Genomic DNA, 27,972 nt, shown 5'->3' with positions numbered 1-27,972 from the left:
GTCTCCCCCAACTCCTGAAAATAATATCTGGCTCTTTAGCTGCTAAATACTCCACTATGTTGCTAGTTTTGTCAGCTATCTGGTGCTAGGGATGTAGTGTGAAAATGAGAGGTTTGGTCACAAGTTGACTTGGCTCTGCAGCGGGTGATTAAAACCGCCCAGAACATCAATGGTACCCATCGACCAAGCATCAGTGATATCAGAGAGGTGAGGTGTCTGCGCAGAGCTCTAAGGATACTAAAAGACAATACTCACCACAGCCACAGCCTTTTCACCCTGCTGCCACCTGGCAAGAGACACAGAAGTATCTGCTGCCGTACGACCAGCTTCTTTCCTCACAGACTGTGAGACTCCTCCACCTCATCCTTCGTTTCATTGTGCAGCCCTGTTGTAGAATGACAAATAAATGTACCTTGAACCTTGAGGTGGACTAATATATGGTGAGTGCAACAGCTTACATGTTCCAGCCAGAACCCTCAGGGTTGGTAGGAAAGAAGGACAGTTATTGTGTCATCATTTTGGAAAATTTAGTTTGGAACTACTAAATGGCTGATAATAAAATAAGCAAAGTTTGGTTCAAGCTGTCTTTTTCTAGCCTAATATAAGGGATTATCCTAGTTTAATATATATTTAAGTTTATAAAACTTAAATAAACTTTTAGAAATATTTTTTCCTGCAGTTGGTTTCACATTCATTATGCTGCTTTTGCTGTTTTCACTCCCCTGCAAAATAATTTCTAATTATATTTAGAAAATCTAAAAGTTTCAAAATGTTTATTAACCAAATTATTCAAATAAATAGATAAGGAAGCTAATATATTTTTACATAGATGTATGATTTAATATCATGCTATCAGTGATGTTGCTAGGTACACGTCCTGCTTCTCTGATGCATTAAAATCCAAAAGGACGCAGTAACCTCACTACCAACGCGTCCAGGGGACGCACCCTGTTTTTTCCCTGACAATGCTACATTGTGAACAACAAATACGTATTGAAATCATATAAATAAACTAAAGAAACATTGGTGTCAAAACATTTGGTGTAATTTATTATCAGGCTGCAGCCTCTGACCTGCTCTGTGCCAGGGCTGAGCACACAAACACACAAGCACACACAGAGCGCAGTCAGAACAGCAGAGAGGCGGTTGAGATTACTCGAGTTGACGACAACTACGCTCGTTACAGTAATCAGTTCTTTTTCATTATTTAGTAATGAAAAAGAACCGATATGAGTATAGATAATGATGTACTTTATTACGTACTTATACTTATTATGTGCTTTTTTTTAGGACTACGCTACCCAAGTTCCTCAAGGGCATGAAATCCTTCGCTGTCCTGTCACACGGATGTACCCTACTGATGACTGTGAACCCTGCAAACCTGGGGAGGTGGTATGTACAACTGAGACACACACATAAACATACAGATCCAGGTTAGCAGCATGCACTGCTGTCTGCCACAATATCTTACTTGATACTACCACTAGGAGTCACTAGAGTTAAAAATGTCCAAATACTATACACACACTAATTTCAATCAAACAAATACTTAACCATCATCTTACTAATGTGCAACTTCACATGTACAGTATATATTCGTGTGTGTGTGTGTGTGTGTAGGAGCAGCCTCTGTATGATGTGATCCAGGAGGCTCTGCAGCGCCACCTGGAAGGAATTTCCTTCAGAGAGAGAAATGCTGGACCCAAGATAGACATGAACATGAGAGATGAAGGTAGGACAGGGAGTGTGTGTGTGTGTGTGTGTTAAACTATACATGTACAAATAATATAAGTAAATGATAATGTACATGGAGGTGTGCCAGTATAAGAAAATAATTAAAAAGTCATTCTTTACAGCACAACAAACTTAACAAATCATTTTCTAGTACCACATAGAACCCTTTTGTCAATGCCACGGGGGACACATTAGATCAATTCACACCAACAGCTTTCCAATCAATCCTTCAATACCAACCACAGTATTTCTGCGCTCTTCCCCTGTTGTCCAGGGTTCAACGTGGTTGCTAAGGTGGATCCACACACAGGATTTGTGACTGGAGGAAACCGCTTTAACTGCGGCACATGGATGGACAAAATGGGAGAGAGTGAGAGAGCACGGAACAAAGGCATGCCTGCTACTCCAAGGTAACACACACAACCTGATCACACACACAAACACACACACACATTGCCTCACATCCATTTGAAAAGTAGCTATCAGAAAGTTATCACAAAACAAATCCCTCCCAGTTTTTTAGGAAATCCAGTTAGAAATTAGGGCTGAACGATATGCAGAAAAATCTAATTGCGATTATTTTGACAGATATTGCAATGACATTATGAGTCACTGTTTTTGTGGGAATGGTAATTTTTGCATTTCATTTTCACTGAAAAAATCTAAAAATGATGTGATTTTTGTTGGGGTCTGTACCAAACAAGCATGTTCCCTTAAGTCTGGAGAATATGATTTGTAGACCACGGCATCTCTGTAGCACTACAGTGCTTCATTTATAATGGTATGTTGTGATGCATTTTACCTTTTATCAAAAAACTGCAGCTCCTACGATTTGGATATTGCACTTGGCCATATTGTGATTTTGATAATATTTCGATTATTTGTTCAGCCCTATTAGAAATGGTAAGCTTACATTTCTCATCGCACTTTGCATCAGATTTTGATCCTGTTTTTGATTTATTTATTTTTTTCGATCAGTCTATCAGCAATTCCAAATGTGAGGATTTGCTGATTTCCTCAGTTTTACATCATCATAATCATATATATGTGAGTTTTGGACTGTTGGTTGAACAAAACAAGACATTTGAAGCAACCTGCTTTTGGCTTTGAGAAATTGTGATGGAAATTTTTCACTATTTTCTGATGTTTTATAGACTAAATGTATCAAATAATTGAAAACATAATTAAGAGATCAGTCAAAAATGAAAATAATAGTTACTTACAGTCTAATTTGTTTCCACTTTTTCTGTCCAGAGATGGAGCAGCAGTGGAGATAGTTGGTCTCAGTAAGTCAGCTGTTCGCTGGGTTGTGGAGCTCCATGCCAAAGGACTGTTCCCTTATGATGGAGCTAAAGTACACAGAGATGGTATTACACACACACACACACTAACAGAAACACTGAGGTTTTACCTATATTTTAAGATAAAGAAATGTAATAAACATTTTTCATTGTGTTCCAGGTAAAGAAGCGTTTATCTCGTACTCCCAGTGGAACCAGCAGCTCCAGCAGTCCTTTGAAGCAGGTTACTGGGTGTCTGGGGCCCCAAATGACCCTAATGAGAAGCACCATGATCTGGTGCATAAGAAAGGCATCTATAAAGACAGCTATGGAGCCTCCAGCCCCTGGTGTGACTACCAACTGAGACCCAACTTCACTATTGCCATGGTGGTAGTAAGTAGACAGAGTGAAAGCTGTACCCGGTTGTCTGAATGATCTGTAACTGTGCGTAATGTTATTGGCAAATAGGTCTTTATGTCTGTTAAGTGACTAGATCACTGATTGGCTGCTTGACATGATCTCTGTGTTTAAAGGCTCCAGAGCTGTTTACAGTGGAGAGAGCCTGGAAGGCTCTGGAGATGGCTGAGAAGAAACTACTGGGACCACTGGGAATGAAGACACTTGACCCTGAGTAATATCTATCTAATAATCTCCATGCACTCCAAAATGCACACAAACAAAGGATCTCTTTAAACACATGTGGTAGATCTACTTTATTCATCCCTGCTTGTAAATGTTATCATGTCTTGCCACTTAAAATAAATGTTTCATGACAAGTTTAGTAGTAGCAGCAGTGGAAGGATTAGTAGTTTTTCTCATACACATACAGTAGAATTGCTGTATTTATATAATGATCATATTGTATAACTTGTTTTATATTCAGTCTCATACTGACATTGTTTTTTTGTGTTGTCATAGTGACATGGTGTACTGTGGTGTCTATGACAACGCTCTGGACAACGACAACTACAACCTTGCAAAAGGCTTCAATTACCACCAAGGACCTGTGAGTCTGAAGCTTTTTATATACTCGCGAGAGACACCGTGGCGTGGCCTCTGCAGAGTTGCGAGCATGCACAGAGGCGTTCATGCTCAACATGCTGTCCGTTGCAATATTCTCCGACAAGCTAGGGGGCGTACAAACAAAATATCACTTGAATAAGCAGGAAGTCAACGAGTGTTACCGGAAGAATGTCATTATCCAACATGGCAGTCCCTCATAATTTTCTACACTTTCCTACAAAATGACTTATCTTTTGGTCGCAATCTCTCTCCATGAATTGAGTCATTTGGCTGTCCCTGTGGTCTCTCAAAGAAGTGGGGTAGATGTGTTTGTAGAGGCGAACTTTCTCAGCTAGCTTTGGTGTCCAGTGTTGTTGTGAAATGAAAAGCACACCCTAGGCACCTAGTTACAAAACTTCAGAGGTGCACGACCAAGCGCTACGACAGCTTGCGGCCCGGCGTGAAAGGCGCGATGATGTCATTTTTGGACCACAGACCCTTGCGCCGGGGACACTGTGTTCACCATAAACCAGGCTTGACAAAGCCTATACTGGAGTTTAATAAACACTTCAGGTTATAGAGTTGAAGCGTTACAGTGTTACATGAAGGAGTTAGTTTAAAGCAACCAACCACTTTTATTTACTGTTTAAGTCCTTTTATGGAAGATGATAGCCAAAAGGATCAGGTAGCTGAAGTCAACTCTGTACGACAACCAGCCATACATTTTCAACTTGAACTATAGTATATAGCCAGCTAGTCAAACATTTCATGCTACAAATGTATTGATAGAATCCTGTATGACACGTCAGTAACTTTATCTTTATCAGAGCTAATTCAGGGTTTTTATAACAATATATTTTGAAATTAATGTTTTGCTTTTGCTGTTGAGTTCATTGACTAAAATAGTACATGTTAGAGTAGAGCTCAGTCAGACAGTGGAGTGCATCAGTACCCTCATCATCACCTATCATCACTTGAACTTGTTTGAATGTTTAAAGAAGTTTTCCTCAACATGTAAATCAAGTTGGAATTGAAATGGTGCTGACAGAATGTTTCCTTTTAATTGCAGTACAGCACTGATATTTAAATTTTTCTCACTGCACTTAAATAACTCTCGTGTGTGCAGGAGTGGCTGTGGCCGGTAGGCTACTTCCTGCGTGCTAAACTCTACTTTGCCAAGAAGCTGGGAGAAGAAACCTATGCCAAAACAGTCACCCTGGTGAAAAATGTTCTGTCACGACATTATACCCACCTGGAGAGGTAGGACTGTCTGTTTATATATCTATTGTGCTTTGTTTCACATGATAAAATCATGGCAAATGACATGTGGGCCGGCAGTGGCTTAGTGGCAGAGCGGGTCGTCCACCAATCGGAAGGTTGGCGCTTTGATCCTGGCTGCCCACATGTCAAAGTGTCCTTGGGCAAGACACTGAGACCAAATTGCTCCCAAGGGCTGTTCCTTCGGTGTGTGAGTGTGTATGAATGATTAGTTACTTTCTTTGGACTGATGAGCAGTTAGCACCTGCCATCAGTGTATGACTGTGTGTGAATGGGGTGAATGTGATATGTAGTCGGATGACTAGAAAGGAGCTATACAAGTACAGTCCATTTATTTACCTGTCAGCACTACATCCTATTTCTCACTCTTCCTGTACCTTCATTTCAGTTCATTTCATATCCTTTAAAAACTGATCATGAAAAAACAAGTGTGTTTTTTTTCCTTTACTTTAAAATCAAAAATGGATAACGAAACCAGATATTCCATTGGGAATATTGTTGAAGCAGTTCACATTATATGAATGTCTTAGTTTGTTACATGCTGTACAATTTATATATTTCAAAACCCATACGGTATGAATGGAAGGTACGCTAACTGAGCTGTAATGTTTAATGAATCATTTTATTGCTCTCTTCATTTTTGGTGTATTGTCAGCTCTTAACTACTCTATGCCTTCTCAGGTCTCCATGGAAGGGTCTGCCAGAGCTGACCAATGAGAATGGCCAGTACTGCCCATTCAGCTGTGAGACCCAGGCATGGTCTGTGGCCACTGTGCTGGAGGTCCTCTATGACCTCTAAATGGTCGACACCTTATACCCCCTGATGTGATGCTGTCTTACTTCGTGTCTTGAAGTTTCACTGAAGAGGAAAGTCACTTTCAAACCCAAAGCTGGCTTTGAGTAGAAACACACAGAAAGCAGCAAGGCCACCAACACTTCCCACACTCAGCCTTCAGTGGGCAGATCCACTGAGCTGTCAATCCAAATGCAGTTTACTGCTGAGTCCACTGTTGTTGCTATTTCAGTTAACAGTGATACAGATTGGTGCGGGAGCTGCCTCTAATTGGATGCTTCAAACTACATTTATTTACAATAAATATATGACAGAATCTCTGGTGTGATTTCCCTCATCTTTCAGGTCACAGTTGATCATTTGAACTTTGCCATTCGCACTGCCCTTCTATTGCCCCCAACTATCCTATCAGGCTCCTCATGAAAGATTTTCTGCCGCTCATAGAAAATGAACGGGAGCTCAGAGCTCTGCCGAACTCACTGTTCTGTGTGTTTCTACCCTTAGTCTGTAAATGATCAGGTCTCCCAGTGGACCTCGAAGACTTTACAGCTCACAGCAACAACTTGGGAATGTTTGCAAGTTAAAACATTTAATTTCACTTGGTTGCTTCTGATGACCTTTAATCCCCTTATCTGATATTCATTTTAGTTAATGTAGAAACCTCAGATTTTTACTGTCTTTCCCTTATGACATAAATGCAGCATACTTCCAGGTTCAGCCATAATTTTAAATAATTCTCAGACACGTTTGTCACACTACTAGTATTAATATCAACAATAGTTTTTTGACATTTTGTTGTCATTTTCTTGACCTGAACAACTTACAAACCTTTTAGATAGAGAGCTCTTCTTAAAAGGCTGGAATGGTACTTCAAGGCCAACAAAGCATTCGGTTCAGAATGTACAGTAAAAATTGTAAAATTACATTTAATCAAATTCACAGAAAGACAAGTCAGTCAATTAAACTGATCCCAGCCCTTTGGTGTTGATGTGTACATCAACAAAAATGTGCAGAACATACTTTTTTGCTACCTACTTTTACTTTTATTTAGTATAAAAAAATGTCTTTCATACTGAATTCAAATAACCTGTCAGTGTGCAATTGCATCTTGAATCCTACCTCCTGACTGTCACAGCCCAACCTGGCCTTATGTAACCTGTCTAAACAAGTGACCTAAACACCTTTTGTCACCATAAGGTGACTGATTACAAGCTGTAGCACCAGTGATGTACATAGTTCTCAAAGCTGTTTAAAATCTATACTTTAAAGGTCCTGTTCCATAAAGCATACAGTACTAAACCATCCACCTGATACCTTTATACACATAATATAAAATAGATATCCTGCAAATGGTCTTCCAGCTGTTTCCCATTTCACCACATTTTCTTCATAAGCCTTATGATGTAGTTTTCAACTTATTATGTCATTCAACTGTGTATTAATGTTCAACCAGTTTTGTGCATGCACATTGTTGTTTGAGTAGCATGTAGCTGCTTTGTGTTTCCAGAGGTTTCTAAAGCAGTTTCCTCTGGGGTGTAACCATGTTGTAGATCTCTGCTGATGGCCTTCCTGTCTTATAGTCTCCTGCTGTAGATGTTACACATGGCAAATGTTTAAGCAACATGACACATCAGTATTCCTCTCCAAAAGAAGGTATCTGGTGAGTAGAACTGCAACAGAAGATATACAGACATGCTAGGAAAAGTCACTGTGTGTATCTTAACACTTGGATATGTTTGAAGTCCAGTGTCACTGGTGTTAATTGTTGTCTTTAATCCTTGTGTTTTAAAATGATCCTGCCTTAAACACAACACATCATCTAGTCTCTTTGGATTCTTGTTTCCTAAGAGATAAGCCTAAATGAACTCCTAACGTTTCAAGTCCTCACTCAGTGTGGTAGCTGCCAGTATTTGGAGGAGTGCCACCTGGTGTATAGAATTCTCACAATAATTAATTATTGTGAGTAGTTTCATAATTAATTTACTGCTGGCCAGCAGGGCCAATGGAGAACCAACTATTTTAACAAAGTGATATCATGTCTCTACAATCATACAGTCCAGTCATGTAGAATAGTACAAAGCCCTGTGAATGAAAACTGCATGTTAGTTTTATTAAATAGTATTAACGGATCTACTGGATAAATACTGGTGTAAACCAACCCACTGTCCCACTTGACATACATATGTGTGTACCTGCCGTTTCATCAGTGTGTCTGTGGTCTGTAATGTTGTTGTTTACTCTGTTTGCATAGTGTTACAGTTGCCATAGGCAGTTCAATGCTGAATAAACTGTTACATGACTTGGCTGTTGCCTCCACTCTTCTGTGTGTTTGTGTGTGTGTATGTGTTGGGGCTAGTTTAAAAGTTTTTTCGGGAGTTTCCAGAGATGGGGCGTCACGTTGCCCGCTCGTCATTTGCATAAAGTTGAGGTCTAGGCTACTTTATGCAAATCTGGGACGTTCAGCGCGACTCGCCGCCTCTGGAAACTTTTTTGGCTTAATGCGCCACTGAGCAGCTTTCATGGGAATGAACGGGGCCCTGCCTTTGACGCTGTATCCAGTTCTCTTTATACAGCCCCATAGACTGTATATTATTGCTGCGTTCCAGACAATGTCGGAGGTCAGAATTTCCCAGTTGAAATGACGCATGAACAGACGCCATTATACGTATTATTTTACAGCAACTTTATACTCTGAAATGTATCTTCAAAATACTGCTGACGTGCTGAGTGACTATCTGCTATACATTTTAACATACACTAGTTCTGCTCAAGCACTCATAGGCATAGCTCTCTCCTTTTAACGACTTTCTCGCTAATCCCACAGTTTACACGCTATTCAGTTTTGCTAGCTACCGTTCTTTAGTTTAGCAGCTAGCAATGGCTTCTCTCTGCCTCTCTCTTCTTCTTGGTGTGTGGTTTAGCTATTCCTCTGCCTCCCTTAGTAATAATGGTACATGTAATAATTTGTTTATTTGTAGCATTGGAGGCGAGGCTTAGTGAATTGGAAAAGCGGTTCCGCACTATGGGAAGTCAATCATTAGCTGCTGTGGTTAGCCAGCCCCCAGTAGCCGGTGCGGACCGACCAGTGAAGTGCATGTTCCCAAGCAGCTGGGAAACCAAGGAGGCTGGGTGACTGTCCGAAGGAAGCATAGCCCTAATCAGAATCCCACGGTTCACCACATACCTGTTCACCTTTCTAACAAGTTCTCCCCACTCAGCGACACACCCGCTGAGAAACCAGCTCTGATTATTGTTTGCTCCATTTTGAGAAACCTGAAGTTAGCAACACCAGCGACCATAGTCAAATGTATTCCTGGGGCCAGAGCGGGCGACGTTGAATCCTATTTAAAACTGCTGGCTAAAGATAAACGTAAATACAGTGAAAGTGTTATTCATGTCAGGGGAAAACAACTCCCGATTACGCCAATTGCAGATCATTAAATTTAATGTTGAGTTGGTGTGTACATATGCAAAGACAATGTCGGACTCCATAGTTTTCTCTGGGCCCCTGCCAGACCTGACCAGTGATGACATGTTTAGCCGCATGTCTTCATTCCACCACTGGCTGTCGAGGTGGTGTCCAGCAAACATAGTGAGCTTTGTCGATAATTGCCGGACTTTCTGGGGAAGACCTGGTCTGATTAGGAGAAACGGCATTCATCCCACTTTGGATGGAGCAGCTCTCATATCTAGAAATCTGGCAGAGTTTATTAGTGCAAACGACACTCGATTCTATTGATCCTCTAAAAAAAGAAGATAATAAAACAAAGAAGGTTAGCTCCATGGTATAACCCCCAAACCCGCAAATTAAAGCAAACATTGCAAAAACTTGAAAGGAAATGGCATTCCAACAATCTGGAAGAATCTCGTTTAGCCTGGCAAGTCTTAAAACCTGTAGGAAAGCCCTCCGTAATGCCAGAGCAGCCTACTACTCATCATTAAAAGAGGAAAATAAAAACAACCCCAGGTTTCTTTTCAGCACTGTAGCCAGGCTGACAGAGTGTCACAGCTCTATTAAGCCATGTATTCCTATAGCCCTCAGTAGTAATGACTTCATGAGCTTTTTTAATGATAAAATTTTAACTGTTACAGAAAAGATTCATCACATCCTGCCCCGTAACAATTTATCTTCAAACACAGGAACCTGCTGTAAAACCTGATATATATTTAGACCGCTTTTCTCCTATAGACCTTCTTCAACTAACTTCAATTATTTCTTCATCTAAGCCACCAACCTGTCTCTTAGACCCCATTCCAACTAGGCTTAGTTGGCATTAAAGGAATCGCACTAAGCTGGTTTAAATCCTATCAATCAGATAGAGCTCAGTTTGTACATGTTAACAATGAATCCTCCATGCACACCAAAGTTAGTCACGAAGTTCCACAAGGTTCTGTGCTTGGACCGATTCTATTCACCTTATATATGCTTCCTTTTGGCAATATTATTAGGAGACACTCCATAAACTTTCATCGTTATGCGGATGATACCCAATTATATCTATCGATCAAGCCAGATGAAACTAATCAGTTAGCTAAACTTTAACCATGCCTTAAGAACTTAAAAACCTGGAAGACCTTCAATTTTCTGATGTTAAACTCTGACAAAACTGAAGTTATTGTACTTGACCCCAAACACCCCATGCACTTAGCTCCTCTCTCTCTCCATCTGTATGCATTTTTATCCAATTAATGCATGTTACTAACTCAACATCTTCTCTCTCCCCGTAGTTTTGTGCTTTCTTGTCTCTCTCCTTCTGTTGCTTTCAGCAGGTATTTCTGCCTCCGGAGCTGCAGAGTCTGGATCTGTGATTGTGAGCCACCTGCTGCCCCCATGTTCCTGCTCAAGAACTGCTACTACAATTGTTATTATTAGTCTTATTACTGTAATTCTCATTATTATTCCTATCACTATCATTCCTATTATTATTACTTTATTAATATTAATATTACCACTACCATTACATTATTACTATTTTAAAATTCCAGGTGGAATTTGCATTTTGCCCTCCCCCTTCTAGCTCTCTCTCTCTGTCTCTCTCTCTCAACCCAACCAGCAGTGGCAGTTGGCCGCCCATCCTCAGTCTGGTTCTGCCCGAGGTTTCTGCCTCTTAAAGGAAGTTTTTCCTTGCCACTGTCGGCAAGTGCTTGCTCATGGTGGGATTTGTTGGGTCTTTGTAAATAATATAAAGAGTATGGTCTAGACCTGCTCTATAGGAAAAGTGCAATGAGATAACTTCTGTTATGAATTGGCACTATATAAATAAAATTAATGACAGCTTTGAAGAATGTGCTTTTACTCTAAAGTATAGTCTGAGCCATTTTAGATAACAAAAATGTACCACTTCACAAGCAACAGTTTAACATCTTGCATTCATGACAGCATCAATATTTAAGGTTGCAAATTTATCAGCTGTTTTGTATGGCTTAAGTACACTTGAAATAAATGAAAAGATGTGTAACAGTAATAGATAATGATAGAACCTATGGATAATAACCCAGTGTCATAATTTGGCAAAATCTTAATGTCTTGTGAAACAAGTGATGTCTTCAACCTCTTTACCGTAGAGTACACATCACATAGGCCCAGGCGTGGTAACTTTCCTCAAGTGTCTGTCATAACCTGATATGAGGTTTGTTAGTCAGTGAAATTAGTAGTGTTCATGTGGATGTGTGTGGATAGTGTAGGATAAGGTGTTGTGGAGTAAAAGTAAAACAATATGCTAAGCAAAGCAATAGGGTGCAGGTGCTGACATGGAAGAGAGCGAGCCACGCTGGAAGCTGGGACTTCTATATCCTGTAGAGCACTGCGCCCAGGTGCTCCAGATCTGGTTGGATACTGCAATCAGCTCTCTGGCACCATAAAAGACAATACGGGTAGACACAGTTACTGACAAAGCACACACACAAGTAGACTAAGCAGGGGGCCCTCACATGTCCTAATACTACTAATTTACCTAACTCAGGAACCTCGCCCTACAGCCCAGTTACCTGTTTTCACCTTACATTATTATTATTTTAAAATTCTAGGCTGCCCTGGTACTGCCCAAGGTTTCTGCCTCTTAAAGGAAGTTTTTCCTTGACACTGTTGCCAAGTGCTTGCTCATGGTGGCATTTGTTGGGTCTCTGTATATGATATTGTAAAGAGTGCTAGTCCAGCTCTATAGGAAAAGTGCAATGAGATAATTTCTGTTATGAATTGCCGCTATATAAATAAAATTGAACTGAATTCACCAAGTGCCACTCCCCAGAACAGCGTACCCATCAACTTTTTCCCTGTCAACACTTCGTAGTCCATCCCTCCAGTCCTCATCAGGCATAGGTGCAGCCATTTACTCTAATTAGTGTCCACAGCAGCTCCCTTCCCTGACTACAGTTACAGTACATAGCCAAGTGTAGCATTAACATTACGTATGGTAAGTTTAACGTTAACATTGCATAACGTTACCTAACTAACAAGGTGGACCTTTATTTTCCAACCTCACACAAACGCCATTTGTTCAAAAGTATTATCCCCCTAAATTCCAACACTTCTCTATTACGTTTTGACTTCGGTGCATGCCGGTTTAATAACTGTGGCTAAAAGGCACAAACTCGACCGAGAGGTCAAGTTCAGTGACTCACTGAGCTGAGGTGACGGCTAGCAGACCACAGACCATTCGCGTTGACGGGACACCGGCACCCCCTACCTATCACTAAAAGCGGCCATGCCCTTAATTATGCAGAACTTTAAGCCTTAATATAATTTAAACGGGTGAACCGGGTAAACGGGTGGTGAAAATTCACCCACCTCACAGTTGTCATGAAGGAAGAAATTAACTATAAAGACCAAAACCATTTTTTTGTACCAGGCTGTAAACATGTTTATTTCTGCTTTAAAGCTGGGTATTTTAACATGGAGGTCTATGGGGATTGACTCCCTTTCAGAGCGAGTCTTCAGTCTAGTGGCTATTTGATGAACTGCAGTTTTTGGCACTTCTGCGTTGGCTTCATTTTTCAGCCCCGGAAGTTGCCACTTGGTCAAATCGTACGATATTTGACATGGACAGAGCAAGGTTCATCCTGACCAGGAATCCATTGGAAATGTCTTTTCACCTATGAAGGATTTTTATTTATGACAGTTCAAATATGAGGCAATTATGAATGTTATAATGTAATTTGAGCTAACTTTCCCTTTAAATTTCTCAAAAGTTGTACATTAAAATAAAATTATATTTCACATGGACATAACCAGGGTCATCCTGAACAGGAATCTTTTGGAAATTTCTCGTCACCTGTAAATGATTTTTTTTTGACAGTTCAAATATGAGGGAATTATGATTGTTATAAATGGATTTGAGCTGACTTTCCCTCTACATTTCTCAAAAATTGTACAGTCAAATTGCACACTATTTGTCATGGACAGAGCAAAGGTCATCCTGATCATGAATCCATTGGAAATTTCTTGTCACCTATATAGAATTTTTTTTTGACAGTTCAAATATGAGAGAATGATGATTGTTTTAATGTAAATGGAGCTGACTTAGTTTGAGCTGACTTTCCCTTTAAATTTCTCAAAAGCTGTACAGTAAAACAACAGTATATTTCACATGGACATAACCAGGGTCATCCTGAACAGGAATCCATTGGAAATTTCCTGTTACCTATTAAGGATTTTTTTTTTTAATTTAATATCAAATATGAGAACATTATGAAAGTGTTATAATGTCATTTGAACTGACTTTCCCTTTAATTTTCTCCACAATTGTACAGTAAAACCATATGAACATTTATATGGTCATAGCCAGGGTCATCCTGAACAGCAGGCTTGGAATTAAGTCATTTTTAGGGCAAGGCCACTTTGGCCTTTGATAAATACAAATTTATTGGAGCATCACAACCAAAATGTAGGGTACCAAGGCCAAAACCAATGGTGCAATAACAATAAGTGATAATTACATTGTATGAATACAGAACAGGACACAATCAAGAATTAGGAGTCAGTGTATTAAAACACTACTGAGTTTATTTAAATTGTACAATGAATGTTTTACTTCCACAAAATGCTGTTTGATTGATTTTTTAAAATGTGTATAATTCATTGTATTAATTATTATTGTTATATTTTAATGATAAAGTAAAGCCAATAAATTAGCTAAGGTTGATCAAAATCAATCTGAACAAGTTTCAACACCCATGCAACTATTAGCAGTCTGAGCTAGGAGCAGTCACAAACATGACTCAACTCGCTACCAGCCTGCGTTGGTTAGCTGCGTTATTTTAGTGGGAGAAGACGGTGGGAATGAGATGCCAACCGTTCCAAAAATCAAGATTTGTCACTAAAATACGTGCTGGTTGGTGGATCAGATACACGCAGAATGAAGCCGTTTTTTCAGACATTACCAAAATAACTACCCAGTTTGCTTCCTGTTTGGTGCTGGAGATGGTAAGAAAAAGGTTTTTTACAGCGGGGTTTATTTTGTTTATTTCTATGATTTCAACATGAATTTGTTGTTCACGAGTTTGTTATCAGGGGAAAAATACCATATGTGCACTCCTTTCATGGCATCGCACAGAAAAAGTAGCACCCCATCAGATCTCAACAAGTTATAAACTATGCAACGTTACGTTTGTAGTTAGCTGACACTATGCAGCAATAACCTGGTGAACTTTACAACACACGTGTATTAATGTTTACACTGTACAGTGTTTAGCTGTTTGTGTGGTAGTCAGCCACCTTATCCTCCCCAGCCCTGTGTTCTCTGCTGTACTCTCCTGTACTCTTCCCTGGTGTGTCTTGTATGTCCCCGACTCGTCTCTGGATGTGTGTGTATGTCTTCTGGTCTGGCTCCGTGGTTTCCCGCCTGCTGCTGATCACCGGCACACCTGTCTCCAACCTACCATCGGTCTCCACAGCTCAAATACCGGCTCTCCCACAACACCAACGCCAGATCGTCTCCGTACGACTACTGCGTCAAGGCTCCCATTTGCTAGTGTTGTTTCATTACCTCGTTTTTGATCCTGTTTCTGCTCTGCCTCAGAATTCTCCTGTGCCGGTGATCGCAGTTTTCTGTCCCTGTTTGGACTCTTGCCAGCCTGTGTACCTGCCTCTCCAGCCACCCCACTTTGCCCGTCTCCCACAACTCCACCACGGAGCCAGACCTTTTTGGATCCTACCTGCTCCAGGCTACTGGTTCCGCTGACGGTCAGTCTCCACACCTCACCGCCAACTCCACATCGCGGCCAGTCCAGGTCTACACTGCACCACCTGTTCCTCGCCTCACAGACCTGTCTGCCTGTCCAGATCCACGCGGCATCCAAACCTAGTCAGACGGGTGACCGCGACTTCAGTCTCCACTCCGAAGCCATAGCTGCGACACCGAAGGCTTCACTCGGGAGAACTACACCCCTTCCCACTAATCCTGCTTACATTCATATAAAGAGTGAATTGATGTGTAAGACACTTGTAGTGTGTGTGCTGCATCTGTGGGTTCGAAATATCATACACTACGACAGTTTGTGTTTATCACATAACTTAAATTGTTAGCTAGCGGATTAGCTGTTAATGTTTATTGTTTACTTTCACACAGCATTTTTCGGGAGAAAGCTTGTGCTACTGTTGTCCAGTGTGACGACAGTGACACTGGGAAACGTGAGTTTATTAGTTTTTAGTAGTTTTTAAATGAGGAAATCTGCAACTGTAGTTTAAGGGCACAACGGCCAGTTCAAAACAGGGCATGCCAAACTGGCCATGTGTGGACTTTCTTAAGAGAGGTCACTAACCAATATTTGATATTTTTGAGTTTGTTTTTTATAAACAGTACAATAACTTTGAATTTTATTATAATAACTCATTTTTCGATCTTTTTGGCCGCTCCAAGCACCCGTACCGTAACACCACGAATGCCCATGAAAATCCAAGCGGCTGCTCACTTGACTGCAATTACCTGCTGCAAAGAGAGAGAGAGACCCGTATCCAAATATCGGTAGCCTACCTTTTTAGAAGGGACGAAAGCCGAAGGTTACCGTAGATATTTCAACTTGGATTCACTTTTATGAAAAAAACGTTTTGATTCTTTGATTGGTGGACCCTTACGGAGTAAAGGAATATAAATAAATATTCGAGGAATAGACACATAGTCGGACTCAGTGCCAGAGCTAGAGGTAAGTAACTGGGTATTTGTTTGGGGGTTTTTTTGTTTTGTTTTTTTTATGAGCGGGCCCTGACAATCAAGGTAATTTTTTTTCAGACTTTTTAATGCAACAGCTGATTTAATATTGAATAGTTATATTATGTAGGTTTATATGTTAAAAGACTACCATGAAATTATGCTTATTTACTGTATATTTTAATGATGACATTTAAAATTTGGTTCAGTCGATATGAATTGTATGCAATTGTGGCCCAATAATGCAGCTTATTTATATTAATGGCAAAGTATGCTAAAGTCGTGTAGTCTCACTTCAATATTAAACCTTAGAATTCATACACAAACAGTCCAAGGCCTAAGTCAGTGACATGGTGACAGTTGCATCAGCACCATTAACAGCACTAACATTACACATCAAACAAGCAAGACTATAACAGCGTGCAGCTCAGTGGACAACTCACAAATCTATTACTCGATATTGGCAAACATACACTGAAAAAGTCCCAATATTTTTAACCACCTAAAAGCTGGAAAACAATTTAACTTACTATCGGGAGTAAGTCAGGCGTTGTCGCATTCAGGTCCACTGTCTTGGAGAGCAGCGGAGAAGAGATGTAAGAATAGAGCGAGCGAGGACAAAAAGTTTCATCTTGTCTTAAAGTCTTCTGTAAGATCGGCGGGGTAGTTTGTGTCCAAGGCGCGAAACTTCAGTCTACGTTATTATGACTGAATGTTGCCTTGTAGATGTCTTCAGTGCGGGATTGTTATCAAACCTTTGAAGTTTGGGGCAGTTTGGACCATGTACACTGAAGTGACAACTTCCTGTGTCATGGCGAAGCAACAACATTCGAAGCCACACCACGGAGACGCAGTTTAATGAAAACTCACAATATAGCATCATCAACGTTTTAAGGCTTGTCTGCCAAAATTTGAGGTGGATGTAATCAACCTGCTAGGAGGAGTATGTCAGAACACAAGGTGTCATTTCCTGTTGTCAGTAGGTGACTATAACTATGACTGAATATTGGCATGTAGATGTCTTCAGGGTGGACACTTATCAAACATGTGAAGTTTGAAGCAGATTTGACCATGTACACTTAAGTTACAAGTTCCTGTTTAACAGCACAACATCAAAATTCGACGCCACGGACACGTCCTTTAACGAAAACTAACACTCAGCACAACTTTCAATCACGAAGGTCTTTAGATTGCACTGTGAAAATTTGAAGTCGATCTGACTATTTCTCTAGGAGGAGTTCGTTAAAGTACAGAACCTGTAAATGGCGAAAAGTGCACATTCAATCCAAAATGGCTGACATCCTGTTGGGTTTAGGCTATGGCTCCAAGAGGCTTTTGAGACTTTGCTGAACAAATTTGAGCTGGATCTGGTGCTATGACTAAGACTGACTATTGGCTTGTAGATGTCTTCAGGGCAGGACTGTTATCAAACATGTTTGGACCATGTACACTGAAGTTACAATTTCCTGTGTGATGGCGAAGCATCAAAATTCACCGCCCCTTAATAGCCACATCATTTGACAAAAACTCAGGCTTTTGATAACTTTTCATCTGCAACCTGCTTTATGTATGCTGACTAAGTTTGAAGGTGATCAGATTAACGGTCTAGGATGAGTTTGTTAAAATGTGTCCCCTATAAATCGCCAAAAATTTGAAAATTAATTCAAAATGGCCAACTTCCTGTGGGGTTAAGGTCATGTCACTAAGAGGCATTTTTTGCTGGTCTTGGCATCTTACATGTGCCTCCCAAATTTCGTACATGTGGGTGAAACCGCAAGAAGGGGCTGAATTTTTGAAGGCTGAGTTCCTGTTGTCAGTAGGTGGCGTTATGACTCAGTTTGGGGATGTAGATGTGTTCAGGCCTGGACTCTTATCCAGCATTTGACATTGGGACGCATCGAAATTAGCCACGCCCCCACGCCAAGGTAATTTGCTGAAAATTTACAATCTTTACAATGAAATATCACCAAGGTCTTAAGTCCATTTCTGACGACATTTGAAGTGGATGTACTCAACCTGTTGGCTGGAGTAAATCAATGTGTAAAACATGCCATTTCCTGTTGTCAGTAGGTGGCGCTGTTACAGTAACTGAATATTGTTATATATATATGTGTTCAGGGCAGGACCTTTTAATATACATATGAAGTTTGCGTGAGATTGGACCATGTACAGTCGTGTTCAGAATCAGAAATACTTTATTGATCCCCGAGGGAAAACTCTTTCGTTACTGCTCACTATCACGTCAATGCACACAGCAATAGAAGTATTAATAGAATAGAAATAGAAATAGAAATAATAATATAAGTCTGCAACAAGACAATTATTTCTAGTAAGAAATAAGAGATGTGCAAATCAAAATATAATACACTATAATACAGCTAAGATAAATTAAGTACAAAAGTGGCTATAAAGTATAAAAGCTAAAATACGTGTAAAGTACAAAAGTAGCTTTACAGGTTGCTAAGTAGAGTACGGTATAATACAATGTAATAATATAAGTAATAAGTAATAGTGCAATAATGAGTACTGTCAAATTAAGTGTATCAGATTAACTAGATTATTAGACGGTGGATATTGCACAGCAGTAATATAAGTATTAATAAATATCAATAAATAGGGAATATTAAACTGAAAACAGTGTATATTGCACAGGAGTATTAAACAGAGAATATTGCACAATATTTCAAGTATTGCAGTGATGTTAGAGGGAGGAGTTAAAGAGTTTGATGGCCACAGGAATGACATCCTGTGGCTCTCTGTGGTGCATTTTGGGGGGATGAGTCTTTGAGTTGCTGAAGGTACTCCTTTATTTGGCCAGCATCCTCCTCTGTGACACCACCGACAGAGAGTCCAGCTCCACCCCAACAATGTCACCGGCCTTACGGATCAGTTTGTTGAGCCTGTTGGCGTCCGCTACCCTCAACCTGCTGCCCCAGCATGCAACAGCATACAGGATAGCACTGACCACCACAGACTCATAAAACATCCTCAGCATTGTCTGGCAGATGTCCCTAGTAGGACAACTCACATACTGGGTGAAATTAGTCAGTGTTGTTGAAACACTGCCGTTGGTTGAAGTCACCCGAGATTAATATGAGTGCACTCGGGTGTTGAGTCTGGAGTTGTGCTGTGGCGGTGTGAACGGCATTGCATGCCGATGCAGGGTTAGCAGAGGGGGGGATGTAAACAGCCACAACAATGGCATGTGAGAATTCACGTGGCAGATAATATGGCCGGAGTCCCACAGCTAACAGTTCAATGTCCGGGCTACAGATACTCCCAGTGTGATCCCTGTCGGCCTGAACAGTCTGAAAGCTGTTGATGGAAACGTAATGATCCGGGATATCCTGGTGTAGCCATGTCTCTGAAAAGCACATCAAACTACACTCACGGAACTCCGTCTGACTCCAGGCTAATGCCGTTAGCTTGTCCATTTTATTCGCCAGTGATCTCACATTGCCCATGACGAGAGAAGGCAGACACAGCTTAAATCTCTTGTTCTTAAGTCTCTTTTGTCTGGACCGCTCTCTCTTCCCTCGCAGCTTAGTTCCACCTCTGCATCCTCGGTGTGTCATCCTCCAGATCTCAGTGGGAACATCAGTTGTCCTGGGCGCCATGTCGCTCAGCTTCAGCATGATCAGCTGTTGCCTGGTGTAAACAATGCAGCCAAACAGCTGTTCTGCAGAGGTGCCCTGACTGAGTAGCAAAAAATTTAATGTAGTTTAAATTACACTTACACAAAAGTTACTCAAGTTTTATAAGAAAAAGAAAAGCTAAAAGTTGGAAAAAGTAAGACGACGAGACGGAGCAACGGGAACAGGCAGAATGCACGTTGGCGCATGCACACGTGTTACAAACCATTTCCTGTTTCATAGGGAAACATGAAAATTCAACACCTCATAACGGCCACACCATTTGACAAAAACTCTTTGAGCAACTTTTCATCGTGAAGATCTTTAGATTGCTCTGCGAACATTTGAAGTTGATCTAATTAATTCTCTAGGAGGAGTTTGTTAAAGTACGGAAAAATGGCAGAAAAGTGGACATTCAATTCAAAATGGCTGACTTCCTGTTGGGTTTAGGGCATGGGTCCAGAAAACTTATTTGTTCATCTTGGCATCTTACATGTGCCTGCCACATTTCGTACATGTGGATGAAACCACAAGGAGGGGCTGAACTTTTGAAAATTTCAAAGGGGCACTATAGAGCCATTTTGCCCCGCCCCTTTCCGAAACCTATAAAATATCAAATTATTCACCAGTCCTGAAGAGTGTGCAAAGTTTCACAATTTTTCGAGCACCTTTAGGCCATCAAAAATGTGATTCATTCGGAAAAATGGAATCATAAAGAAGAAGAAGAATTCCTTTTAGTGGTTGCTGCTCGGGCCCTAATAATAAATCACAACCCCCCCAAAAAAATGATAATTACAATAATAATGCTGATTTTAGAGCCAGACCGATACTGGATTTTTGGGGCTGATGCCGATACGGATATTTGGGAGTAAAAAAATTAAATAATGATAAATAACTATACATCAAAATACAAATAGAACAATACATAATTGGGCTTAAATTAAGAAAAAGGATCAAATATACATAAATGCTGCCTATATAACTTTAAAATAAATAAAAAGGCATAATAGAGGGGGAGAGAGAGAGGAGCCGGAGAGAGAGAGAGAAGGGGGTGGGGGAAGCACAATGCAAATTCCACCTAGAATTTTAAAATAGTAATAATGTAATGGTAGTGATAATATTAATAAAGTAATCATAATAGGAATGATAGTGATAGGAATAATAATGATAATTATAGTAATGAGACTAATTATAACAATTGTAGTAGCAGTTGTTGAGCAGGAACACGGGGGCAGCAGGTGGCCCACAATCACAGATCCAGACTTGGCAGCTCTGGAGGCAGAAATCTGAAAGCGACAGAAAGGAGAGACAAGAGAGCACAAAACTACGGGAGAGAGAAGATGTCGAGTTAGTAACATGCATTAATGGGATAAAAATGCATACAGATGGAGAGGGAGAGGAAGAGAGCGGTGCATCATGGGAAGTCTCCCGGCAGTCTAGGCCTATAGCAGCATAACTCAGGGATGGTTCAGGACTCACCCAAGCCAGCCCTAACTATAAGCTTTATCAAAGAGGAAAGTCTTAAGCCTACTCTTAAATGAGAAGATGGTGTTTGCCTCCCGAACCCAAACTGGGACCTGATTCCACAGGAGAGGATCTTGATAACTGAAGGCTCTGGCTCCCATTCTACTTTTGGAGACTCTAGGAACCACCTCTTTTGACTCTTGGAGAACCTCTTCTCCAGGCTCTTCAGGCTGGTCAGACCCCTCCTGGACCCCCTTCAGTTCACCTACCAGCCCCGACTGGGAGTTGAGGACGCCATCATCATCCTGCGCCATCATCATCCACACCCACCTAGACAAGCCAGCAAGCACAGTGAGGATCATGTTTTTTGACTTCTCCAGTGCTTTCAACACCATCCGGCCTGCCCTGCTGGGTGAGAAGCTTGCAGCAATGCAGGTGGATGCCCCCCTTGTGTCCTGGATTGTGGACTACCTGACTGGCAGACCACAGCATGTGCGCCTGTGTGTCAGACAGCGTGGTCAGCAACACTGGGGCCCCTGAGGGGACTGTCCTCTCTCCCTTCCCCTTCACCATCTACACCACGGACTTCAGCTACCACACAGAGTCCTGCCACCTTCAGAAGTTTTCTCATGACTCTGCTGTATTTGGATGTATCAGCGGTGGTGAGGAGTTTGAGTACAGGGCTGTGGTGGGTAACTTTGTCTCATGGTGTGAGCAGAACCATCTGCAGCTCAATGCGACAAAGTCTAAGGAGCTGGTTGTGGATCTACAGAGGGCCAAGGCACCAGTGACCCCGGTTTCCTTCCAGGGTGTCAGTGTGGACATTGTGGAGGATTACAAGTACCTGGGAGTACACTTGGACAATAAACTGGACTGGACCAAGAACACTCAAGCTGTTTACAGGAAGGGCCAGAGCCGCCTCTATTTCCTGAGGAGGCTGAGGTCCTTCAACATCTGCCAGACAATGCTGAGGATGTTTTATGAGTCTGTGGTGGCCAGTGCTATCCTGTATGCTGTTGCATGCTGGGGCAGCAGGTTAAGGGTAGCGGACGCCAACAGACTCAACAAACTGATCCGTAAGGCCAGTGACGTTGTGGGGGTGGAGCTGGACTCTCTGACGGTGGTGTCACAGAGAGGAGGATGCTCGCAAAACTACATGCCATTTTGGACAGTGTCTCCCACCCACTCCATGACGTGCTGGTCAAGCAAAGGAGCACCTTCAGCGGAAGACTCATCCCACCAAAAAGCACCACAGAGCGCCACAGGAAGTCATTCCTGCCTGTGGCCATCAAGCTCTTTAACTCCTCCCTCTAAGGGTTAGTCTGTATGACCCTAGGTCACTAAACTGGACATTGATCATTACATCTCTGCTATACTTGAATAATTGTGCAATATTCTGTGTATTACTCCCGTGCAATATTTAGTTTTCCTATGTTAGTTTTTCCTATTTATTGATATTGATATTATATACCTCCATTACTGCTGTGCAATATCTTAATAATCTCAATAAGCTACACTTAACTTAGCATTATCAACAAGATGATCAGTTTGGGAGGAGCTGAAATTAGCATCTCTGTCCTCTGTCCTCTGTTATATTGAGACATAGCACCAAATTAAATGCAGATGGGATTGCTTCCTTAAATTTAACTACTGTAAATCTGCTCATTATACTGTTTAGACCCAAAACGTTACTGTTATTGAGGGTGCCATCTCATATAGCAGTCTAACGTTAGCCCTATTAAGAGACACATTGCTGAGGTATTTGTGGCTAGCTAGCCATGTAGCCAGATGCCTTGAGCTCAACAGCTATGGTACTCACGTTAATATAAACACCTGAAAATACTGAAATGAATTCATTACTTTATCACGTAAGATTCATCACTTGATATGACTGAGTCTGAGTCTCACTCCACTCAACCATGAAATATGCTGGTTGTGCAACAAACTGGCAACCACTAGAATGGAATGGAAGGGGGGAGGAGGAGTCCGTCATCTAGTGGCTGGATGTTATCAATAGCACCTTTAAACAAAATACTGTATTTGTGATGGTTTGGGGGTTTTGTCCTGTTATTTCCTGTTTTATTTTGAAGTGTTCTCCTCTCCTCTTGTGTCTTGTTTTACTTCCTGTCTTTGTTTGCTGCTACTCATCTGCCTGCACCTCAGCCTGCTAGTTCACACTAGTTCCCTTCTCTCTCTTGCTCTTGCTCAAAACCTCTCTCGCTCTCACTCCCTCAAAACCTCTCTCTTTCTCGCGCGTTCACTCAAAATCTCTCTCGTTCTCACTCAAAACCTCTCTCTCTCACTCACTCACTCACTCACTCACTCACTCACTCTCACACACACACACACACACACACACACACCTAACACAGCCGCGGCAGATGGTAGCCCACCATTGAGTTTGCCTGTTAAAAGGAAGTTTTTCCTTGCCACTGTCGCCAAGTGCTTGCTCATGGTGGGATTTGTTGGGTCTCTGCAAATAATTTTATAAAGAGCACGGTCTAGACCTACTCTATAGGAAAAGTGCAATGAGATAACTGTTATGAATTGGCGCTATATGAATAAAATTTAATTGAATTGAATATCCCTGCCTGCTAGTTCCCAGCTGATATCCCTGCCTGCTAGTTCCCAGCTAATATGCCTGCATGCCTACCTCCTGCGTGCTAGCCTCCAGTCTGCGCCTCAACCTGCTAACCAGCTTGCACCTCAGCCCATTCCTGTTTTGGCACCTTCTGGAAAACCCCCCAGAAGGAAGCATGGCTCCCGCTGACATTGTTCCTCACCGCTGCCCTGTGCCCCGGAGGTCACGCTGTCGTTTGCAGTGAGCCTGCAGCATTATCAACAAGATGGTCAATTTGGGAGGGGCTGAAATTAGCATCTCTGTCCTCTGTTATATTGAGATATAGCACCGAATTAAATGCAGATGGGATTGCTTCCTTAAATTTAGCTACAGCACTATCAGATAGACATCTAGAGTAGGAGTTTTTGCCTAATGACGTGTAGTCTAGTAATAGGAGTTCAAAAGTTATTAAATAATGGTCCGATAATGAAGGATTCAGTGAGACTATTAACTGTTCAATTTCAATGCCATATACCAGAACAAGGTTGAGGGTGTGGTTAAAACAGTGAGTGGGTTTATGTACACTCTGACAAAAGCCAATTGAATCTAATAATGAGATAAACACAGTACTAAGGCTATGTTTTTCAACGTCCACATGAATATTGAAATCACCTACAATAATTACTTTATCTGTTTTAAGGACTAAACTTGATAATGTTTGATTCTCTCTGAAATGTAGAAAATGAGCAAGTGCTTCTAAGCCCTCTTTGGCACCTTATGAAAAAAACCCCAGAAGGAAGCATGTCTCCCGCTGACGTCGTTCCTCACCGCTGCCCAGCTGCTCGTCCTCACCACTGCCTTGTGCCCTGGAGGTAACGCTGCCCAGCGCCCTGGAGACTCAGCTGCCCAGCGCTCCGGAGACTCAGCTGCCCAACGCTTCCGAGCCATCATCGGTCCTGCTATGTCCCAGTCGGCAGCCTGGCCTACCAGTTTTGATTGTTTGCCCCTCCCTAATTGTCTCATTGTCTCTCCTACCTGATTTTTTCCTTTGTTCAGTGTCAGTTCGTCGTTGTACCCATGTCAAGCGTCCTGGTTTGTCATTCTGTGGATTCATTGTTTCCCTGTACCCTACCTGTCTGTGGATTTTGGATTTCCATGCTCACCATTGGATTTGTTTTTTTGGTTTTACTGCTTGCCTGCTCCCTGTCTGTATTGTTTTTGGACTGCCTGAAATCTGTGTAAGCCTTTTGTGTTTCTTATCATTAAATGGTTGATCTGCACCTGCCCTGCCTACCTGTCTGCATTTGGGTCCTTTCCCTGCTACCCTGCTTGACAAACTACAGCAGTATTAATCTAGCAGATAATCTATCACTTCTTTAAACAGGATTTAATGTTGTAGTCATTGTTCATTGTTGATTAAATATAACTGCGGAATAATTGTGTTTTGTTCATGTCCAGTATCTAAATTCATATATTGCTTATCTCTTAACAATATAATTTGTCGCCCTGCAGCCTTCTCCTCCCTAGCCCCTATGTAGCCTGAAGCCTTTATTCTATCTGCTTTTCGGCACCAGCAGACGTCACTGCCAATGAACGACTGTGCCCGTTGTGCTGGTAATAAGAAGTGAAGACCTCTGTTGTTTGTGGCAGCACCGCCAGCAGTAGCAGTGGCTTTGCAGAGAAATGGCACGAGAGAAACCAAGCTCCCATTGCTCCATATCTTGCTGACGTTCAAAATCACTCTGATCCAGTGGTGGAATGTAACTATGTACATTTACTCAAGTACTGTACTTAAGTACAAATTTGAGTAACTTTTACTTTACTTGAGTATTTCCATTTTATGCAACTTTATACTTCTACTCCACTACATCTCTGAGGCAAATATTGTACTTCTCACTCCCCTATATTTGTCTAATAGCTTTATATACTAGTGACTTTACAGATGGCAATTTTCGTACCCCAAAATCATGTATCTCTAAATTTGGTTATTTAGAATTGAATTGAGTGAAAACGGCGCAAAAAACTGTTTTAATGTAAATCGTGTGGAAACAGGGGCGTTTAATGGCACTTTGGGCTTTCCACAGCAATGAGCTAGTGTGGCGCTTCCGCCTCCTGTGTGTCCCCAGCATAACAAAAAAGAACAAAAATTTGAAAAGTTCGTCTCCCGCTGGGGCTTCCGATTGTGTTGCTGGTGGGCCTGTTGCTCGCTTCTCCAATGGCCCGGTCTGCCCTCACCCCTCATTGCTGTATAAGTGTATGTTAATTATTAGAATGGTTATAATTATATTATATGGTATATAATGATTATTATATTATTTTCAAATTATTTTATTATTATAATGATATTGTTGCTAAACCATATATTTATCATCACTATAACGTCATTTTTATTTCTTTCCACAACACATGCCATACTCCTTATTCCATACACCAACCTGTCCAGGATCGCTAAACATGGATACACTGCCTCTCATCCAAACATGCACACACACACACACACACACACACACACACACACACACACACACACATTACTAACACATACCCAACTTAATCTAATCTAATCTCTACTCCCATATTCTTATTATATCATCACATGCATCATTGTAACTGCTTTATGTTATTGTCTGTATGCCTGTCCTTTATGTCTATCTTGTTTATCTTCTGTCACTCTTTTTTTGTCACACTCTATTTCACCAATAAAAAAATAAATAAATAGGTAAAGAAAAGAAGAAAAGAAAATCCCACTTGGAAAACTAATAATATGAATTTGGTAGCATCTTCCAACTATAAATTCTTGAGTGAAAGATATTCTCATCTAAATACAGCACCATACCCAGGCATCAAACTTTCATGTTCAATTTACTAAGATAATGTTCTAAATGTTTGCAAATTAATCTTTCACAGCACACTTAAGCGAGCCATCGGCTGTCTGGATAGTAGGAAAAACATTAATTTACAACACTATGGGATGCTTTGGCAATTGTATATAGCACGGTCACTTAAGAGGATGAGGTCTAACATATAAAATTTCCATAGCACTTCAGGCATGTATTAAAAGTTTCAATGCAGATCTAATAATCACAGGTTCATAACCTGTTTACCTTTTATTCCTCTGGGTAAATGTTAGCAAAAGTTAACTTCTTTCCTGTTTGTTTTGAATCTGTCAAGTTTGAATTTATCAAACCTATATTGGATTCACTTGACACTTCAACCTACTTCAATTGTCAATTTTCATCATCATCAAACTGTTAACACTTATGGTACAAACATTTTACAATTTATTAGAAACATCTGAAAATAAATTTAAGTAGAGTAGAAATATTTACAAATGTGTTCTAGCTTTGAAATTGTACTAACCTGACTGATTAATCTGAAGATTAGCTTTAGTCAAGTTTGATTTAAATTTCATATATTTTATATAATATCTTACAACATAGGTGAAGTGTTACAATTAATCCTGTCTCTTACATAGAATATCAATCCCCTACTCAACAAACGTTTGAACATCAGGTAATCTGTTTAGTCCAGGTGGAAGTACTCACCTTGTTTCTGGAGCTGTTGGCCTTTTCCTGCAGACAGACACACAGATTTGTCAGGGATCCTTTCTAGCTACAATAATATGACAACTTAATTGTTTCTGAATCTTGTCCAAATTTGAAAATGAAATGAAATGAAATCCCCTGGAGGTCCTCCTCTGTAATCCAAAGACCCAAAGTGCCTTGTCGAGACCAGTTCAGATGAGTAATTGGCGTGCATTCATGTGTGATTTGGTTTCACCAAGGAGTCATCCATTGGGATCCCATCTCTTGTAACCATGACAATGCTAATTGTGCATTAGCATTGTCATTGTGCAAGAGGAGTGATTCTAAACACACAATGACTCTCAAATACACACACCAGGTCATGTTTCGGATGATAGCTTAATTAGTACCCGCAGTTTCCCTCTGTTAAATGGTCTTTCATTTAAAAGAGTCTTGTATGTTCTCTATTTGGTTCCCATACAACCCCAGCTTGAATTACCATGGCAACCACTGAAATTTTAGCTTTTTTTTTACTTTGGTCAGTCGCTTGGATTTCAGGT

General features: G+C 40.9%; 1 protein-coding gene and 2 long non-coding RNA genes across 7 annotated transcripts in view; 2 read left to right on the top strand and 1 right to left on the bottom strand.

The window, feature by feature from the left end:
• agla (amylo-alpha-1, 6-glucosidase, 4-alpha-glucanotransferase a) overlaps nucleotides 1–8,392 on the top strand; it is a 44,155-nt gene extending 35,763 nt beyond the window's left edge. For both annotated transcript variants that reach the window (XM_044218594.1, XM_044218595.1), the window contains exons 27-35: nucleotides 1,291–1,392; nucleotides 1,621–1,732; nucleotides 2,009–2,144; nucleotides 2,989–3,101; nucleotides 3,196–3,407; nucleotides 3,548–3,645; nucleotides 3,933–4,020; nucleotides 5,143–5,276; nucleotides 5,976–8,392. In XM_044218594.1, the coding sequence (XP_044074529.1) occupies nucleotides 1,291–1,392; nucleotides 1,621–1,732; nucleotides 2,009–2,144; nucleotides 2,989–3,101; nucleotides 3,196–3,407; nucleotides 3,548–3,645; nucleotides 3,933–4,020; nucleotides 5,143–5,276; nucleotides 5,976–6,093 (1,113 nt within the window). In that variant the 3' untranslated portion in view covers nucleotides 6,094–8,392. The remainder of the gene's footprint in view (nucleotides 1–1,290; nucleotides 1,393–1,620; nucleotides 1,733–2,008; nucleotides 2,145–2,988; nucleotides 3,102–3,195; nucleotides 3,408–3,547; nucleotides 3,646–3,932; nucleotides 4,021–5,142; nucleotides 5,277–5,975) is intronic.
• On the bottom strand, nucleotides 2–15,378 carry LOC122886445. 3 transcript variants are annotated; one of them, XR_006380347.1, is made up of 2 exons: nucleotides 15,241–15,378; nucleotides 2–385 (listed from the first exon to the last, which is right to left on the bottom strand). It is a non-coding gene; the product is annotated as an uncharacterized LOC122886445 (long non-coding RNA). The 3 variants fall into 3 exon arrangements; XR_006380349.1 differs by lacking the exon at nucleotides 15,241–15,378 and adding an exon at nucleotides 2,958–3,052; XR_006380348.1 differs by lacking the exon at nucleotides 15,241–15,378 and adding an exon at nucleotides 1,975–2,059.
• On the top strand, nucleotides 11,324–25,168 carry LOC122886442. Of its 2 annotated transcripts, XR_006380342.1 has the most exons (3): nucleotides 11,324–14,509; nucleotides 15,105–16,227; nucleotides 24,628–25,168. It is a non-coding gene; the product is annotated as an uncharacterized LOC122886442 (long non-coding RNA). The 2 variants fall into 2 exon arrangements; XR_006380341.1 differs by lacking the exon at nucleotides 11,324–14,509 and having other exon boundaries at nucleotides 14,520–16,227.
• The last annotated feature ends 2,804 nt before the right edge of the window (nucleotides 25,169–27,972 follow it).

The sequence above is a fragment of the Siniperca chuatsi genome, linkage group LG13 (assembly GCF_020085105.1).
Source record: "Siniperca chuatsi isolate FFG_IHB_CAS linkage group LG13, ASM2008510v1, whole genome shotgun sequence".
Taxonomy (NCBI): Eukaryota; Metazoa; Chordata; class Actinopteri; order Centrarchiformes; family Sinipercidae; genus Siniperca; species Siniperca chuatsi.
This window is presented reverse-complemented; position numbering and strand designations above follow the sequence as displayed.